The 20,494-nt window shown below is 36.3% G+C and overlaps 1 protein-coding gene across 1 annotated transcript in view; it reads left to right on the forward strand.

Annotated features, from left to right (window-relative positions):
• The first annotated feature begins 8,489 nt into the window (after positions 1-8,489).
• LOC121423010 (deleted in malignant brain tumors 1 protein-like) overlaps positions 8,490-20,494 on the forward strand; it is a 26,748-nt gene continuing 14,743 nt past the window's right edge. Inside the window, exons 1-4 of the mRNA XM_041618280.1 lie at positions 8,490-8,589; positions 10,273-10,333; positions 17,604-17,924; positions 19,911-20,222. Coding sequence (XP_041474214.1) covers positions 8,584-8,589; positions 10,273-10,333; positions 17,604-17,924; positions 19,911-20,222 — 700 coding nt within the window. The 5' untranslated portion in view covers positions 8,490-8,583. The remainder of the gene's footprint in view (positions 8,590-10,272; positions 10,334-17,603; positions 17,925-19,910; positions 20,223-20,494) is intronic.

Genomic DNA, 20,494 nt, shown 5'->3' on the forward strand with positions numbered 1-20,494 from the left:
CAAAATTTCACGATGAATAAATAAGTACAATGTTATTATTTTAAAAATATAGCCAATCTGCCTCATTTGCATATTATGCAAATAAGTATCCATATATGGAAAATGTCAAGAAATTTTGATTTTCTCACATTGACTGTTGTTCAAATCAATATGCTGCTATCACTAAGCATGCATATTTATCATAATATAATTTGTATTTAAGGTAAAATACTGGAAATGTGTTCTTCACGTCCTAAAGCCATGTTGTTAGTCTGACAAGATGATGCGATTGGCAAGAATAAAGCACAGTATTTGAAATTGGTGAGTAGTTTGTTAGAGCTGACGTCCGTTTCTTATATGGTTGGGAACAACAGAAGGAAGGCCAAGAAAAGCAAACTTATGGCAGGTGAGATCTGATGATTAGTCTCATTAAGAAGTGTAGCCGAGATTCCATCTGGCCTAGTAGCTTCATGCAGGTTGTTTTCTTTAACAATTTCTTCAGTAGTTTGGGCTACACCCGCTTGAGTAAAAAATATGTTTCTTGGCCATGTCTGGGTCAGAGCAGGGTTCCAGGACTTGCAGAGCAGCGTCATCATCATCATGATCAGTGGTAATTACTAATACTAAAAACCACTTGTCTTCCAATGTAGTCATAGCATGATAACATGATATTAAGGGCTTTTTACATGTTACAGCCTGGATCATTGCCAATCCGGTCAACAAATGGTTACCATTCTATGGTCCTAGTGTAGCAATTCTGAGCTTCACCTTACTGATGCTTTAGGAGCTCAACATGCGCAAGCCTTCCTATAAAACTCTTCTTCTGACACAACTTATGTCCAGCGTCTAATTGAGGCATCTTGTGTCGGAAGAAGACATGGGTAATGGTTTGGTTCTTGCCAAAGTCCTCTTGATTAACATTCAATCTCCTATGCTCGACTTGTCGGATTTCAGTACAGAGAGTTGTATGATTGTCCAAAGTACATGTGCATGACACTATGAATGTCAGCATTCCTCCAGACTAACATCCTCAGTCGTACCATAATTTCTGACAGGTTTATTCCTCTGTATACTCACAGTATACCAATGAGTAACACAAAGTGGCAAACAAATCCTGGAATGGGTATACACTGTTTGCAGCAACTGGATTCAGCAAGAACGTCTAATCATGATTCCTGTATCTGGGAAAGATGTCTATATACACTTTAAGCCTTTATCATGACTTTATGAATGGCTTTCATGTTGCTCGTATGGGCAAATGCTCATTGGTACTCTTATAAACCATGCCCAGAGATCTCGTGATTCAAGCAAGTACTCATATTCACCACCAAGACAAGTGGTGTGCTACAAGGACCAAATATTCGAAGCTAACAAGATTTTATTTGTACTGGGTGTGACATCTTGTGCTGATCACTTGACAATCAAGGAGCATGCTAGCGTGGACTATACTAGCAAGAAAAGCAAAGACTCTACCAAGTCAAGGAGAGAGCAAGACTTGGATAGAAATATGAAGCATTCAAACAGTGGGACCCATGTAGAACTGACTCATTGCACAATATGAGTGGGGTATCTGCTCCGGTGGTAACTGCTCATGAAAAAAGTCAATATCAACCAAGCAAGGTCATCAAGGTTACACATAATCTACGTGGAATTTTAGAGGAAAATATCACAAGTTTACTTGATTATTTATAACATGACGGATGCTTATTTGCATAACATGTACATTCCACTTCAGATATAGATCCACAGAGGGGAGACCTTTGAAGGACCTTTCAAAGACCAAAAATTGGCAAGGTCTTAATTTATACAGCAGTCTCCAAGATCACTGAAATTTGTCATTTCTGTTGTGGAATGGCTCAGAAAGACCCCTCAAAGAACTCTGAAAGACACCTGTCCTATAGAGATCTTTCAATGGTCAGTGACTTTGCCTGGTCTTTCATTTATCTTTCGATGATATTTCAATGATCTCTCATGAGTCTTACAGTAATCTCCGTAAAAATCTTGAGAGACTGCCAAAAGATCATAGAAAGACTAATAAGAACTTTGAAAGTTCATTGAAAGACCACTGAAAAATCATCAAAAAATAATTTTACTGTAAGACCACTGAAAGACTGTTTTGAACCGTTTCAAAAAGTTTTGGGACTCACGAGGAACATAAAGACAATTGAAAGATCTATCAGGAATCGTGAAAGACATCGGAGATCTTTGAAAGTTCGTTGAAAGACCCTTGAAAGATCAAGCAAGTTTTATCATCTTACAGCAGTTTTTCAGAGGTCTTGTTCTCTGTTGAATGGGGGTTTAACTGTTTGTGTGAGAAAAATCAAAATTTCTGGGTTTTTTCATACAAGGATGCTCTAATGCAAATGATGTAGATTTATTTACATTTTTTTATTTGAAGAATTATTAAATTTGTAAAGATTACCATGAGCTTCCGTTCAATTTATATTGTTTTCCGCACTTGATTTCCAATTTTTTGATTATTTTCCTCATTTGCAAATTATTATGGCTAATTTGCATAAAATGCAAATTTTGTGATTTTCCTATGATTGTCTATTTAATGACTTTTAATATGGTATTACTTTCGTGTAAGGCATTTCCATTTTCCAATTTCAATACATAATCTACTTGCAATTTTTGAGGAATGTATCACCAGAGTGTTTTCTTGAATATTTATCACATGTTAGATACTTATTTGCATAATATGCAAATGACACTACAGACACTAAGCTTAATATTTTAGATCTTTCCAAGGCCTTCGATACTATAAACCATAATATATTATTACGTAAATTGTCACACTATGGAATTCGAGGGAGACCTTTAGAGTGGCTTAGTAGTTATTTAACTAATCGTCAACAATTTGTTTTTGTCAATGGTGTATCTTCTTGTAGTAAAGTTGTCTCTTGCGGTGTTCCGCAAGGGAGCTTATTAGGTCCACTTCTTTTCCTCATATATATCAATGACATTCGAAACTCTTCTAATTTCTTGGAATTCATCCTCTTCGCCGACGACTCTAATATTTTTTATTCCCACCCTGATCCCACTGAATTGATCGACAAAGTAAATGAAGAACTTTCTCATGTTTCAGAGTGGATAAAAGCCAATAAGCTATCCTTAAATTTGCAAAAAAAACAAAAGTATGCTCTTTAGTAATACCCTGAATAATTTTCCCAAACCTGTTATATTTGATGGTATTGTTATTGAAGAGGTTACATCGACCAAATTTCTTGGAGTCACAATAGATAACAAACTTTCCTGGAATATACACATTGATAATGTATGTAAAACAACTGCCCGTAACATAGGTGTTATTATGCAACTTAAACATGTCCTTCCACAAACCAATTTACTAATGCTCTATTTCACACTAATTTCACCTTACATCAACTACGGGATACTTGCTTGGGGCAATGCCTGCTCTTCGTTACTTAACAGATTATATTTACTTCAAAAAAAGATACTTAGAATAATATTTAATGCTGAACCCCGATCTCACACAAGTGACTTATTTCGAGGAAACAAACTCTTAAAGATATATGAGTTATATCAGTTACAACTAGGCCTCTTCATGTATAATTTACATACGAAAAACCTTCCGTCCATATTTTCTCCTATGTTTGTTTCGAATAACTCGATCCATTCATATCCTACCCGACAGGCTAGCTGCATTCACTTGCCCTTAAAGCGTACTCTTTTTGCTCAAAAGACATTTGTTTATACAGGACCCAAACTGTGGAACTCGCTACCGAACGAAATTAAAAAATCTCTCAGTGTTCTCTCATTTAAATGTAAATTGAAAAAGTTCTTACTTCAAAGATATTAAACTACTCACACATGCGCAAGCTTACATGACAACACTGTCATCTCAAATGCTGTTGCTACTGTCAATAGATACTCTGTAAGCTGACCTCTTATTTCTTGTCTTATCTTACTAGCCCTATATGTGATTATATGTAATTGTATTGTTGTGTTTTTGTCTTCATGTTATGTCATGTCTGTTCTACTTGTCCCTCTCTCATGTATATCTCGTCTGTCTGTCTGTCTGTCTGTCTTTCTCTCTCTTCCTCCTTCTGTTCTTAGTATCAGGTGCACTATTATTATTCTATTATTACATTATTATTATTCTATTATCATTATTATTCTATTGCTATATAAGTAGTAATATATATATTGTTTCCCTTTTCCTTTTTTTCAAACTGTACCTATAGCAAGAATGTCCGTTCTTATTGATTTATTTCCTGTTTAAGGATAACTTATGATTATTACATACTGTTATTTTAGGGAACTTGCCTTGTAACAAGCTTTGCTTTTTTTGCATGTTCCCCCCATATCCAAATCTGTTCATTATTATTATATGCTTTATCGTTCAGTAACATCAATTGTGTAATTTGTATGTATGAGTTATATTATATACTTTGTGATATCATGGATATGGAAATAAAAATGAAATGAAAAAATGAAAATGAAATATTAATGTATTCAACGTCCTTAGTGATAGAAGCATAGTAATTTCAACATTATTGAAATTTTCAAGCAGTCAATGAGAGAAAAATCACAATATCTTGACATTTTTTTCCATATATGGATGCTTATTTGCATATTATGCAAATGAGGTAGATTTGTTTGCATTTTTGATTAAAAACATTGATTAAAATTATTTATCATAAATTTTCTCTCAAATAAAATTGTTTTGGACACTTATTTTGTAATTCTTGGACTATTTTCCTTATTTTTCTAACTTTTTATGGCTAATTTGCATAATATGCAAATTTCATAAATTTCCACACCTTGGATTTTTTGGGACTTTTAGTATGTTGTTCAGGGGACCTTCCTGGAAAGCATTGCAGTGGAATATTAAGTTTTGCAATTAGTGGTGGGTCAAACCCTATATTGACTGGACTATAAGCAAATGGTTTAAAGATGCATGGGATCAAGTGTGTTGGTCTCATGCGAGTAATCTCTAGATAACAGGATTTGTATTGGAGGGGATGTCATTTTTAATAACAGCTTCTGCTGGTAATAAAAATAATACTAATAATGATCCTTGTGAGATGTTGAAAGCGCGAATCGCAAGCTCAAACTAGTAGACCTTTCGTGCCACAAGACGCGAACTTCAACATTCTGAGCATCTTTTGTAATCGTGAGAAAGATGTGTATCTTTTTAAAGAATTATTGGGCGAGTTGTAATTTGTATAATGACCCTGGGCCCGTTGCATAAAACTTTTCTACCTGAGAAAACTCTGGTTGTTTTTACCGGAGTTTTTGCCCTGTGCTAAAGTCAATGGCGGAAATCAGACTAAATAGTTTTCAGTTTTTACCAGAGTTTTCTCAGGTAAAAAAGTTTCATGCAACAGGCTTCAGAAAGTAATCTTTTAAGAACTGCATTTAGTGACTCATATGACTGAAAAAAATTGCCCCCCCCCCTATTTGACGAAAGTTGGATCCGCCGGGAGGGAGGCAGGGGGCACCTGCACCCCAAAAATGAAATAAAAAACAGGGAAATGAATATTTTTCAAAATGGGAAAGTTACTTTTTCAAAAATGAATATGCCGTTTTTCATGTTTTTTCGAAATAAAATACTCTTTTTAAAGTGTACACGTTAAGTTTTCAGGCTGGAATATTGCAAATTTTAAGCTTGCGCTTCGCACTCTCATTCGATTGGTGAAATATGCATCCTAAAGAGGTCACTAAATGCTTTCTTTAACAGGTTTCTTTTCTGGTCAGTATGTTTAAGCTCGCTATGTTTAGATGCACATCTTTTTAATGACAACAGAAATCTGTTCGGATTTTTAAAAACTTATTTTCATTTTTATTGAAATACCCTAAACTTTTAGCTTGTGATTCACGCTTGCAACACCTCGCAATAATGCCATTTTAAGAATAATTGACCCCAAAAAACGTTTTACAACTTCACCTTTGAATTTGTTTTACCAAGCCGCTCGCTCACTCTCTCCCGAAAAATAAAGCCTAAATATACATTTTGCCATAATAAGAAGTCACTTCAAAAAAGTTTTTCTTTACTTAATCACTATCAAACACACAATGACTTCAAGCAGGTGATAATCTTAAGGTGAAAATATCACCAAAGTGCCCATTTTGACGTATGAGTTTCATTTTTTGGGCTTTACCCCCCAAACGAAAATTCGTTCGGCCGCCCTTGCCTTCCCATCCTCATAACAATTGAACGGCAACAGTGTCCCCCGCCCCCCCCCCCCCTTGCCTCTGCTTTCCCGGTTTTCATTTTTCGGATTAACGAACCTTATTTTGTTTTCGGATTAACGAACCTTATTTCGTTTTCGGATTAACGAACCTTCGGAACAACGAACCTTATTTCGTTTTCGGATTAACGAACCTTCGGAACAACGAACCTTATTTCGTTTTCGGATTATCGAACCTTCGGAATAACGAACCGTCGGAATAACGCCACAAATGTTCGGATTAACGAACCCTTTTTCGTTTTCGGATTAACGAACATCGAGGTATAGGCAATTTACGTGTTTCGGAATTACGAACCTTCGGAATTACGAAGTGTAACCTGATCACCCTTAATCTTTATTCCATTTTTTTCTGCTACACTGTGAAAAAAGAGTAAATTTACGTTGGTCATTTTTTTGTTGGGTAATATATACGTTGGTTATTGTTTTGTTGGGCATTATGTGCCCAATACTTAGGCAAATTTTTACTCTGCCGCTGCCAAAATACAGATGTCCAATTGTTGGGCTAGTAATTGCCCTGCTGAGTGGTAAATGTTGCGAAACTTTACGATCACGAGTTGCGCTTGCAGCATGCTACACACGGTCGATAAGATATGGAGGAGCTTCTAGATGACTGGGGGCTGGGGAGCCTCGCTGAATCTTTCATAGATGAGTTGCTTAAACGTTTTTTTTATTTTTTTATTTTGGACTTTACGTTAAGCATAATTTGTAAGGAATTTGTCAGAATAGGCCTACATACATGCCATATATCTGACGCTGTTTTGTTTTTGCTTCACTCACTTGAGATATGCACTTGCACTTGTATGCAGCGTTATTGTGCATGCAAAGCACTTTTGGATAAGGTCTCCGGATCGAGACGGACCAGGTACACGAAGTGAGTGTAGGCCTTGCCCAGATGTTGGGTTAATAACTTTATTAAAAAGTTGGGCAAATTAATGTCCCCCAAAATGTAGTTCAAAATATTACCCAACAGTTGGGCACATTAATGCCCCAACAACGTTGGGTAAAATATTGCCCAGTAGTGGGTAGGGTTGACTATCGGCCCAACGTTGGGCAAAATATTGGGTAAAATATTGCCCAATTTTTTCACAGTGTAATCTCACCTCTATAACCAGTGATAAATGAGATTTCCATGAAAAAATATCAACTGTTTAATCGTCATTTGCTCGTTCTGATATACGAACTTTACATTTCCTTGTGAAGTGCCATTTCTTTACAGATAAGTGACCCTCATTATATTCCTCTACTATGTATACTATTTTAAACGTCTGAACACAGCAAAACTGTGGTGTTAACCGGTGTACATAGAGGACCACACCAGTTATTTTACACCGCTGTTAAATTTGTGGTGTGAGTTTTACACCTACATTTACACTCTTTGGTGTTACGTTCAATCTCTATGGTGTTATTTTAACACCTCAGGGTGTGGTCCTCTATTAACACCAATTGGTGTCAGTTTTTACAATGAAGCATTTCTATCAAAGTTCATTCACTACACTCACTATTTGCTGCAAGCTTTAAGTCTCCGCCATAATTCACATCCCTTAGAAATCATTTAGTCTTCCAACTATTAAAACAAATATTCGCTCGCTTCGCTAGCTCGTGCATTGAAATGCACGATCCGCCTAACTGTAATTCAGTACTTTATTTGACAACAAAAATCATTTCAACAGCCATCGAAAAACAACCGTCGTAACAATTTTAGCATTATGTACATTGTTTTATATCCGTCGTATACACAGCCCTTGATGTGGAGGTGCCCTAAAGGTTTTGAATTTTCAGCTATTATTGTTATCACCCCCCCCCCACTACTACTACTCGGACTGAATTTACGCCACTGAGAAATGCACTGTATGTCAAATAGAATTTCTTTTTTTACAAGACCAAATCCAATGAAATGACCTCTTTAATAATGAAGAATTAGTATTAAGTCCTATTTGAATCCAGATATAATAAGCTGTACTTCAGTGCAAAATACCCGAACTGTAAACTTTTTTTTCTGCGGGAGGGGGGGGCTTAAATATATTATTTGCCTCTATATACTCTTTTATCTCTTTCTGTAGTTTTCGTTTCTACCAAAGTACCCAGTCTCGCCCACGCTCACCTCTTCATTACTCTTCTTTACTTATTGAGACATACTGCCAGGTTCCTTCTTTATATGTTTTATGTCCTTGTTTTTTGTTGAGCTTTTCAAAGAATCAGTGGATGACTTATTTACTTTAGAGGGATCTCATGCACTTATTCTTAAGACAGTTCCATTCCACTGGTCAGCTGAAAAAAAAAACTGAGCAAAATAGTCTTTGCTCAGCTGTCAATATAAAACAGAATTCGGTCAAGAAAAAAAGAGCATTTTTCCTTTCACTTTCCTACACCACGGATTCACCTTGTGATGGAGGCATGGGTGTCGATCACGGGGGGGATGGGGGGGATATATCCCCCCCAATATTTCAAGTGGGGGGGATGGCCTGTATTATCATCCCCCCAATAATTTAGGGTAGAAAAATTATAATAATAATGATGAAAAAATTAAAAAGTTTGATCATGATGATCATAGCATGCCATCAATCAGTTTGTTTCCCTCGCAATTTGTGTATATTGTTATTAAATAAAAACATTCTTTTTCAGGACTATTAAACAGATGGGTGGAGGTTCAAGATAAAAAGAATGAAATTTTTATGTATCTGATATTTTTTAACACATGACATAAAAGGACCCCAACGAAAATCAACTCTTGTTGATAGGGTGTTCCATCCCACCAGTGGTGAATAAATTAATTTAAATAAATCATTAACTCAAAAGGGTGGAAAAATAAACGGGAGTAAAAGGGTGGCAAGATAAATAAAGGAATGACGGTAAGCCCGATGGCGCATGAGAAGCCACACAGGTTGTAACTTGTGCTAGTCTTAATTGGTCCGAATCTGAATTTTATCATCATGCATTAAGAAGAATAAAGATATTGCCAGTCAGGTTAGATTTAAAAGAGAAGTTGTAAACACAGAGGCGTCGATCCTGGGGGGGGGGGCAGGAGGCGATCGCCCCACCGATGAAAATATTGGGGGGCAAACATATCGTTTCGCCCCCCCCCCAATAATTCCGCATGTGCAACTAAAAAATAAAATAAGATTGTAATGCTTCACTGAAATCAGCAAGCGAGATTGAGATACGTACCAACTCGATTTTGATTTAAAATCGTGCTCAAAATGTTTGCTTTTCAGATTGGAATATAAAAATTTTCAGCTCGCGCTTCGCGCTCGCATCATGTACCAAAAAACCCATATTTTTCATGATTATATAGGTGAATATAATGTCCCGTTTTCAATTCTAAACCTCAAAAGAACTTTGATTTTGCAATAATCTTTTGTTGGATATATATCTTCCATTAAAGTGTCCTTTTTTCCAGATCAAAATATCAAAATTTTCAGCTCGCGCTCGCATCTATTGTTCTTCTAGATACCCATCTTAATCATTGGTACCAAAAATGCTTAGAATATCAAGCTTTAAGGTCAGAATATATTATAAAGAAATTTCAGCTCTCTCTCTAGTGAGATACATGTATCGACCCTCCTCATGACTAAACAGGTACATTTTTCCTGTTTTCATGACATACTAAAAACATTTAGCTCGCGCTTCGCGCTCGCATTGTTGGTGAAGGTGAGATATGTGTCTCTTTCTCATGAGTTATATATATGTATATATATATATATATTGTGATCGAGCGCCTTTGGAACGTTGATCATAATTTTGTCCCCCCCATCTGAAAATGGATCGACGCCCCTGTGTATACATCATAAACAGATCACTATGTACATGGTCCAGTCAATTTTTGTCATTTTTTTCTCGGTATGAGTTTAGAATAGGCTTACTTGTAACACAAATTGAATTTTCAAAAAAAAATTATGCAAGTATAGTACACTACAACAATAAAGGAATTTCCAAGAACACCATGCATATCAACCACTCCCAAATGTCCTAACTTGTGATTTTAGTGGGGGTAATGTTGAAATATTCCCATCCACAAGAACATTTGTGTCAATCATCCCCCCCAACCAAGAATACCGATCGACACCCATGGATGGAGGGCTACGTTAAATTCTTGCTTCTTCTCTGCCTCGGTTTGGCGAGAGGCTATAATAATTACGGTAAAGTATTGGTTGTTAACGCCTTTATTATGCACTTTTATGCTATTCAAAAAATAATATGCGCTGATTTTCCTTGTAACTTTAAGTTGATCAATATTGTTGATAAACGAAGATGTCATATTTTGAACCATGATTAGTGGTAGGCCTATAGTGGGTCGTGTATGGTGTGTTGGCTGTTATGTTCCCTGATTAGGACAGTAACAGACGGAGTGGACATCGTAACAGGTAAGTCAGTTTAATAACATCCAATAAAAAACGGAGGCATTTTCATTTTAAAACATGTCTCCAAGACGTCTCCGCGACAATAATTTGGGTTCCTCCCAAGCCCAACTCCCTGAGACTGATCGGAAAGCTAAGGTTTCCAAGCCAGGAGATGAGACACCTCTCGCCAGTCGCGGTAAAATTGCTAAAAAGTCTCCCGTATAATTGCAACTACCGTCTCCGCGTCACCACTCTGGGAACAAACTGAAGCCCTGCTCCATAGCAAAAGGAGACTGCACGGTGATGTCTCCGAGTGTTCCCAGAAGGAAAAACCAGCAAGACCAGTAAATTTTTTTTATTGGTTTCCAGTAGAATTCTACTGGTTTCCAGTATATTTTTACTGGGCCGGTTGATTTTTAACTGGACCTGGTCCAGTAAAAATCAACTGCAGACCAGTTCCAACAATTGCATTCCAGTTGAAGCAATTAGTAATACTAGTTAAATTGTTTTTCATCAAACTGGTGTTACTGGTCCAATAAATGGTTTCCAGTAGATTTTTACTGGTTTCCAGCATACTGTTTACTGTATTAGTTGATTTTTAACTGGATCAGAAGAAATCAACTGGAGACCAGTTCAAACAATTGCATTCCAGATAAGGCAAAGTATTAATACCAGTTAAATAGTTTTTCATCAAACTGGTGTTACTGGTCCAATAAATAAGACTTTATTTCAAATCAGTTCATTTGACGAATTATGGAAAATGAATCTTGCAATTCAGAAAAAGTTATTATCGTTATCATTTATCAATGTTATCGTCATTCTTTTTATAATTATTACTATTATGATCTTTAATGTTATCATTCTTATTACTGTTATCATTGTTATTGATATTGTAATTATCATTATTGTTATTAATATTATCATAATTAATTATAAAGTATTAACATCATTAAAGTAATTATATATATATATATATATATATATATATAAGATATATTCCTCTGATATAGTCAACTGGTCTAAAGTAATTCATGTATGAAATTGAACTGGTGAAGACCAGTAATACCAGTAATTCTGATGATGCTGATCACGTGGTTTACTTCATTTGCATATTTCCTATTTTTAAAAGAAAAATCAGGATTTAGACAAGAATACCCTTGCAATAGCACTCATTGTTGTTTAAAAATCTTATAAGTTTGTGAACTAATTCACAATGAAAATGTGTAATTTCATATATCACACTTAAAATAACAGCAAAAAGATTACTTTACTAACCATCTTTTCCATCACATTTCACTGACCATGGTATATTACAAACCAAATGCATGTAATAAATTGATCCAGTAAGACCAGTACGAGGACCAGTTCGAAGACCATTTAGACCAGAAGAAAATACCAGTAAAGACCAGCTTGATTGGGTACCAGTAGGAAGACCAGTGAAACCAGTAACAAACACCAGAAACAAGACCAGTATAAAATTCCAGTAATTCAAGACCAGTTTAATTTTTAACTGGACCAGTACAATTTTAACTGGACCAGTATGACCAGTTAGACCAGTGAACCGATGTTCCAATTTCCAGAGTTACCAATTACTAAAATTATACAGGTCTTACTGGTCCAGTGGAACTAGTTTTTCCTTCTGGGTTACACTTCGTAATTCCGAAGGTTCGTAATTCCGAAACACGTAAATTGCCTATACCTCGATGTTCGTTAATCCGAAAACGTAAATGGGTTCGTTAATACGAACATTTGTGGCGTTATTCCGAAGGTTCGATAATCCAAAAAGGAAATAAGGGGCCCGTTGCATAAAACTTTTTACCAGAGAAAACTCAGGTTGTTTTAATCGGAGTTTTTGCCCTGTGTTAAAGTCAATGGCAGATATCAGACTAACCTCAGTTTTCATTTTTTACCAGAGTTTTCTCAGCCGGGTAATATAGGAGCGCCTTGAGCACCTAACAAGGTGGAAATGTGCGCAATATAAATATCCTATATTATTATTAAAAAGTTTTATGCAACAAGCCCAAGGTTTGATGTTCCGAAGGTTCGTTAGTCCGAAAACGAAATAAGGTTCGTTGTTCCGAAGGTTCGTAAATCCGAAAACAAAATAAGGTTCGTTGTTCCGAAGGTTCGTTAGTCCGAAAACGAAATAAGGTTCGTTAATCATTACGTTTTCGGACTAACGAATCTTCGGAATTACGAACCTCACTTTGTTTTCGGACTAACGAACCTTCGGAACTACGAACCTCATTTCGTTTTCGGACTCACGAACCTTCGGAATAACGAAGCTTCGGAATTTCGAATGTATGTGGTCTCCGAGATACCTCGAATCAGTCTTCCTAAAACAACTAACGATGTTTAAATTTCTTGCGACTGAGGAGAGCAGAATCTTGAGATTCTAGTCGTGAACTTTTTTAATCCCAGTGTTTTCACTTTCAAGTAAACTGTCATTAAATTAACTGCGGGAAATCTAGATATTTAATTTTTCCAAGAAATGAAAATAAAATCACATCTGTGAAAATTCAAATTAGAATGTACACAATATTACACAAACACCGTACTTGCAATGATGCTGGTGTTGGGATTGATCTCGGAAAATATGACGTATTTCCTGCAGTTCGTGTTGAGCGCTGATGTTGAATGTCGTCTGCTGATGAGCCGAGCATCACAGCTGGTGTTGGCGATCTACGTGTAATTTCCCCATTCACCAACACCAACCCCAAGGGATTGGGAAAATCGTGCTTTCAAGTTCGGTGTTGGTGATTAGAAGCCCGCGAACAACAACAACAGTAACAATTTTATAAACCGCAAAATCGCAAAATTGCTTCTAAGCGGTTAAGAGAAAGGAAAATGAAGTATAAAGGAAATACAAATACTTTGCACAACAAACTGTATCATTATTACAATTTACAACTTTCTCACCAGATCATGAATAAAGACAGGGGCGTAGATAGCGGGGGGATGGGGGATGCATCCCCCCCCCCCAGAATTTTAGGTGGGGGGGATGGTGTGTACAATCATCCCCCCCCAGGTTTCTGTGGGGGAAGAAGCAAAACTATACAGTAATAAAGCAATGAATGCTAGTTAAAATCAATCAATAATAATAGCAGTAATAATCATAACGTACAGCAATGACAAACATGATCAAAATTGGACTTTTATTCAGAGTCAATCATGTTATATGCATTTACAACTTGCAAGTTTTAAGTAATAACAACGGTCTTGCGTCGTCATATACATTTAAGGATCATTATTCAGATTTTCACCAAGTACATTTCCTTATAATAATTATGTATTTGCTAAGGAGATAAGTTCAAAATATTTCATTACAGATTTAAGAAAGTGTCGCTTAATCACTCCCTTTCAGAGCAATTGCTTTCATAACACATCAACACTGTTCAAACGATTAATAAGAAATTACCTATACACATACACCGACCCTTTTCCCTGCTGGCCATGTCCTCGGGGCACCATGTCCTCAACCCCTACTTTGCAAAGGAAAGGTGAAAAGTTTCAGTCTCTAAGGAGCGAATTAGTAAATGAATGATTTTGGAATGAAAGTGCAAATTTTGGATGGCCTCAGTGATATCCGAGGTTTTTTTCACTCAATATTCACTCTTTCATATTTTCACTCCTTAAAGAGTGAACTATTTCACTAATTTTTTCAGAGTACTTTGCGCTTTTCAAAGAAGGTAGAATCATCCAATATAGACATGCCTTAATTCACGAAGGCAGATTGAATCAATCCATGGATAAGATTAATTTATGGTCTAATTTAGCGTTCATACTTTTGTACTTATACTGATTATTGAATCGTTCAAGAGAATAGGAACTTAGAAAGTATGTTCCTTTCGAGCGTGTTACCTGATACTGCCATATGAAGCATTAGTATGCCTGTTTTTCCTTCATGTTGGGCATTATAATCCTTTACTGTTAAGGACTGTTTTGCATAACTATATTGGGTGAAAATAAACGTCTTCCAGTTTCAAGAAGAAGTAAGTCGAGGCGCAATGTATTTTGGAATTATACTTATACCAGTGATTTCTGTACGTGCGCAGTCTTCTAGGTTTGAAGGTTATAAACTGTTACATTTCCTTACCTATGTTTTTATCATAATCATCATAACAAGGTACATAATAAGAAATGAATCGAAATTATAACAAGTTACTATCTATACAGTTTACTTCCGACAACCCGGTGAGGTTTATTTCATTTCCATACTTAATTCAATCAAGCCTTTGTAATCATGGTAATTTTAAACAGAGTGTGCTTATCATTTTAGTGTCCGCATATCTGCACGTGGATAAGAAATATGTTGAGCTTTTTTTATTTTACCCCTATTACTATAATTATATATTTTTTAGTTATTTGGCTGTTTATTTGTTTATTCCTTTAGTTGTTGATTCATTCGTTTGATCATTAACAATATCGCTACTTTTAAAAGAGTATACTACTATACTAGTAATATAAGGAATACTAGTTATTCTAGATCATGTTTAGCTGGACTGTCATGACCAAGATGATAACTAGACATCCGACAAATGACATTTCTCTTATGATCATCTTTACTCATTGTCATTAATCAAACAAAAGATTACTGCCATGAAAAATGTGCAAGGAAGTTTCTTTATTACTGGATGCCCTGTTTATTGCTGAAAGCAAAGTGATTAAAAGACACACGAGATAATCCATGAGGCAGATCGTGTTATTTTGTTATCTTTAACTCGTCTGCTTTGGCCCATGATATTTTGTTTTTATCGAGTACGTTATCTCCTTCATTCTTTATATTTATATATTAATTAATTATATATATATATATATATATATATATGTATGTATGTACATATAAATATATATAATATATATATATATATAAAGTATGACCCAGCTAGGGATCATCCCCCCAGGTCTAGGGACCTGTCTACGCCACTGAATAAAGAAATACCATCAAATGGGCCAATGAACATAATTATGATATGATCAATTTAAGATTTAAAAAGATGAGTTTTAAGCATGACTTTAAATGTATTAAGCCTGTTAGCATTGCGAATATGTAGGGGGAGATTGTTCCAAGGAAATGAAGCTTCATAAGAGAAAGAACGCTGACCGTATTGTTTGTATGAAGTATGAGATCGAGAAGCAGAACGAAGAACTCGAACTGGCTGATATCGAGGAAGAAGTTCAGAAAGGTATGAAGGAGCTAGACCATGATATGACTTGAAAGCAAGAAGAAGAATTTTGTGGGTGATACGAGAAGTAATAGGAAGCCAGTGGAGTTTGCGAAGAACAGGAGTAATGTGGGAAGAACGAGGGACACATGAAACAAGTCGAGGTCATTTTTGTGGCTAACAAAACAGGCAGCTTACAGGATGAAACATTCCCGTAAAATTCAATTTATACAGATAAGATGAGTGCAAATCGTTAAAGCCTTTTTTTATTTCCTTTTTATGGCCAATAATTTACTCTTTCGGATTCTTGAAGTAATTTCAGCATTCGCTTTCTGTACGATGAGATTTTACTTTGATTTCTCCCGATTTCACTTTCGTCGTCTACTAGTTCTCGCGTAAAGATGAGATGATCAGTTGTCTCGATTCTTGACCATTTTTATGAAGTTTTTCTATTTCCAAAGGTGCCACGAGCCTAATATCAAGATAAAGGAAAAAGATATTCATTCGACCCCACCCATTTTTCAAAATATATATTGCTGATTGACAAAAGTGTATGAATAAATATGATTGACCATCAACACTGATTTTAGGGAGGGCAACTATGAACTTCATTTTAAAAAAAAATTAGAATGGGATATTGATGACTTTGGAACTATTATTTGGCTGGCGGAAGAATTATGGCTACTTTACTGTGTCAGGTGATGAGTTTGATCCCGTGAGCTGTCTTCATAAATGCTCATAAATTTAAAAAAAAATGGTAGCTAAGGTACCCTATTCTTGTCAGAGATGGAATGTCTGATATTATACTATCCACTGGAAGTAAACATTCAACCATCTAATTTCAACTTTATTTTTTATGAATGTTTTTTGCAATGTTCCCGAAACAGCTGATAAACTCAATATATGCGTCAAGTCGAGTGATGGCGCGATCCCAAGTACCTGTCGCGCCGGAGCTAGACTAAAGGTTGTAGAGAGATCCCTTCATCCACCCCACCCCCTCTTAGCCTAAGCCCCATAATTTAAGAGTTAAGCAAATTTCGCCATTGTAAAAAAAACCTGCGACAAATCATCATGACTTGTATATAATATATATGACTTGTATATATACAATTATATATATGACTTGTATATATACAATTCTAGGTGATTAAGGAACACATTTGTTTTGCTAATATATTAGCAAAACAAATGTGTTCCTTGATCACCTATTGTCAGAGGTTTACAAGACATGTCAACTAATAATGGCATGCAAACTTCATTCAAAATTATCAAATGCCTGCTTACAACAGTAATACAGCGTTACCAATATCATATACATGTAGCTGCTAACTCGACCGCTTTTGCCGGTTAGACTACTGCTTCTCACCATCTAACCGATGAATGTTCAGCCGATTTCAATAGGTCCATATGCTTTGAGGAAATGAGGTGGGCGCATACTAAGAAATAGGTCAGCTAGAATAACCCGACAAGTTCTTTTTTATTTCCGTTTTTGATCTTTTACTCCATATATTTTGACATTGTACATTTGAGGACGACGAAGAAATTCATTCAAGATAAGTTTTTGAAAGGGGGCAACTTCCTCCCCCTCAGATTCATTTTATTCACTATGTCTACCCCGAGTCTACCGCTTTTTTCACTCACCTATATATATATTCGTAATTACGTATCATTGTTAACTTTATCGATGCCATTATTGTTATAACCATTTCATTTCATTTATTCGTTTATTTCCTTTTTCAACAATTACATATTGTTTTGTACATTTTGACATACAAATAACAAAAGACATTTCAAGTATCCCTGATCAAAAATTATATTCAAGATTATTACATATCAGGTTGGATGTTGATGTTGTTAGCATCATCACGTGAATTAATTTTATTGCATCACTTATTATCATTCAGATTTGCGTCTAGCTGGAACGGGGAGTACCCCCAGTCAAGGTCGCTTGGAGGTGTATTACGAGGGTGGATGGGGGACCGTGTGTGACGATTTGTGGGACCAGCAAAATGTTGATGTAGTCTGCAGGCAGCTCGACTACTCAAATGGAGCTCAAGGCGGTTACTCACCGAAAGCTCGGATATTTGGACCCGGATCCGGAAGGATCCTTTTGGACGATGTTAGCTGCACAGGCGAGGAATCCTCCATTGCTGACTGTCCTCACAAAACCGTTGGTACACACAATTGTCGACATTCGGAGGATGTCGGTGTCATATGCACTTATGGTAAGAAAGAGACTTTATTAACATTGACATTCATATTTATTTGGGGCCGGCCATTTCATAAAAAAGTTACTATATGATAGCAAGTCTAGCTGGAATCGCAACTACCTTGAGTGACAATAGTGAAAATTCGTTGGGGGGGGGGCTCTTCCGAAGAATTGTGATATTCCAGCAAGAGTTGATATCATCAGGGTGGCGGACCCTCCCCCCAAAAAAAAAATGCCTGTAGGAAAAAAATGTCCTTTTCCAAAATGGAAAATGCCCTTTTTTCAAAATGAAATAACCTTTCTTAAGGTTGCTGCATATACTGTAGAGCGCTTAGAGACTTTTGACAAAGTAATTATTAAGCGCTATACCGGTATAAGCAAGTATAATTTTCAAGTGAAACATAATACATTTTAGGTTAGATAATCACAAAATTGTTTGGCTCGCGCTTCGCGCTCGTATCAATTATTGTTAAGTATAAGGCATTCGTCCTGTTCATGGTTACAAAAATGCTTTGAATGTCCAGTTTTCACGTTGGAATATATTTTTGGCTCGTGTTTTGCGCTCGCACCAATTATTGTTTATTAAGGTAGTCATTCTGTGTCTGGTTAATGACAAGAATGTCCAGGTTTCTGGTTAGAATATCACAAATTATCCGATTGGTGAGATTTGTAGCCCGTATCCTATTCATGAGTCAGTAAATGCAGTCTTTTAAAGGTTCCTTTTCTGGATAGTGCATTAAAATATTCAGCTCGCGCTTCGCACTCGCGTTAATTCTTTAGTTATATTCACATCCATTGTCGTGATTACAAAAAATGCTCTGAAAGTTTACTTTTCATGTCTTATGACATAAAGTTTTCAAAAGTTTGAACTCATGATACGCTTATTCTTTAGTTATATTCACATCCATTGTCATGATTACAAAAACTGCTCGGAATGTTTACTTTTCATGTCTTATGACATAAAATTTTCAAAAGTTTGATCTCATGATACGCATGCGCAGCATCTCACAAGGATGCACTTTTAACAGGAATTAGATCCATAATTTACCTAAAAGCGATTTTTAAACTTCAGATTTGAAAATTGTTCCAAACCATTCGCTCGCGATAAAAATAAAACCTAAATATAGATATCAATCAGAAATCACTTTAAAAAAACTTTGCTCAAGTTTATTACTACAAAACACACAAGTTCTTCACACGGATGATAATCTCATGGTGAAAATATCCATTTTCACCAAAATGCCCTTTTGTAAGTGCCTTTTTTTTTTACTTTGTTCCCCCAAACGAAAATACGTTCCGCCGCCACTGGATATAAGATCAACTTTTTAAAAAATGAAATCGGGTGCAGATTATATTGCCCACCGGAGGATCAGTGTGTGGATGGGGGTGCCCAGTATGGCATCCAGAATTTTCTCTAAAAAATGACAAGCCCCCCCAAAAAAAAATAAATAAAAGGGGGGGTCTTCACTCCGAATGATAGTGATTAATGTCACGACAAATTTGACGATAAAAAAAGAATTACACTTGGGAATGCACAAAATTTACTGTAGAATCTACTGTTTTTTGTGGCTTTCAAGGAGGGGGGGGGGTGAACGGGCTGAATGTGCCCCTACCAAACTATTTTTGGGGTAAAGTGCTTCCAGATATGGCGATGACTTTTTTATGAGTTTTCGAGAACGTTTGCCTCTCCTGACCAGAATTTTTAAAGATACGCCATGAGCTGTTTTGACCAAAAATGAAACAGGGTTAGCCTACTAATTTCTCAAAATGTCTGCAATTTATGACCAGAAGCTCCTCTCACAACTTAATGATATTGTGGATCACCAAGGTGACCTTTAATTTCACCGTTACAGGCTCCTTTTAAAATCTATGATTTTATTTCTACGGCATTTTACCTAACCATTTGTGACCATTTTTTTTGGTGGGGGTGGGGGTTAATAACAAAACAATTTCCCTCGTTTAGTAACGAATGATCAATATTGTCGTCTCTCATTTATTGTAGAAATTCGACTAGCTGGAACAGGGAGTACATCCAGTCAAGGTCGCGTTGAGTTGTATGCCGGGCAATGGGGGACAGTCTGCGATGATTATTGGGGTCAGGAAGATGCTGACGTTGTCTGCAGGCAGCTTGGGTTCTCTGGTGCACTTGATTATACCATACGAGCGGCTACATTTGGACCAGGAACTGGACCGATTTACCTGGATAATGTGAGGTGCACTGGCACGGAAACTTCAATCTCTAAGTGCAGAAGGAACGCTTGGGGAATAAATGATTGTCAACATAGAGAGGATGCCGGAGTCGTCTGCATTCCTGGTATGAAAAACCATTTGTGACAAAAAAGAAACGCCGAATCTCTTTGATTCGGTGAAGGATATGAGTGGAAATCGACTGTAAATTCAGGTTTCATAGGATAGATTTAATTAAAGCTGAATAATTATAAATACCAGGCGCGGATCCAGGAGGGGGCCGAGCCGGCCCCGCCCCCCCTATTTTTGACAACCTGCAGAAAAATGTGTACTCTTTACCTTGATAGAAACTACGAAAAACAGAAAGAAAAGTAAGAAAGAGGTATTTTACCCATGATG

Source organism: Lytechinus variegatus, chromosome 10, assembly GCF_018143015.1.
Source record: "Lytechinus variegatus isolate NC3 chromosome 10, Lvar_3.0, whole genome shotgun sequence".
NCBI lineage: Eukaryota > Metazoa > Echinodermata > Echinoidea > Temnopleuroida > Toxopneustidae > Lytechinus > Lytechinus variegatus.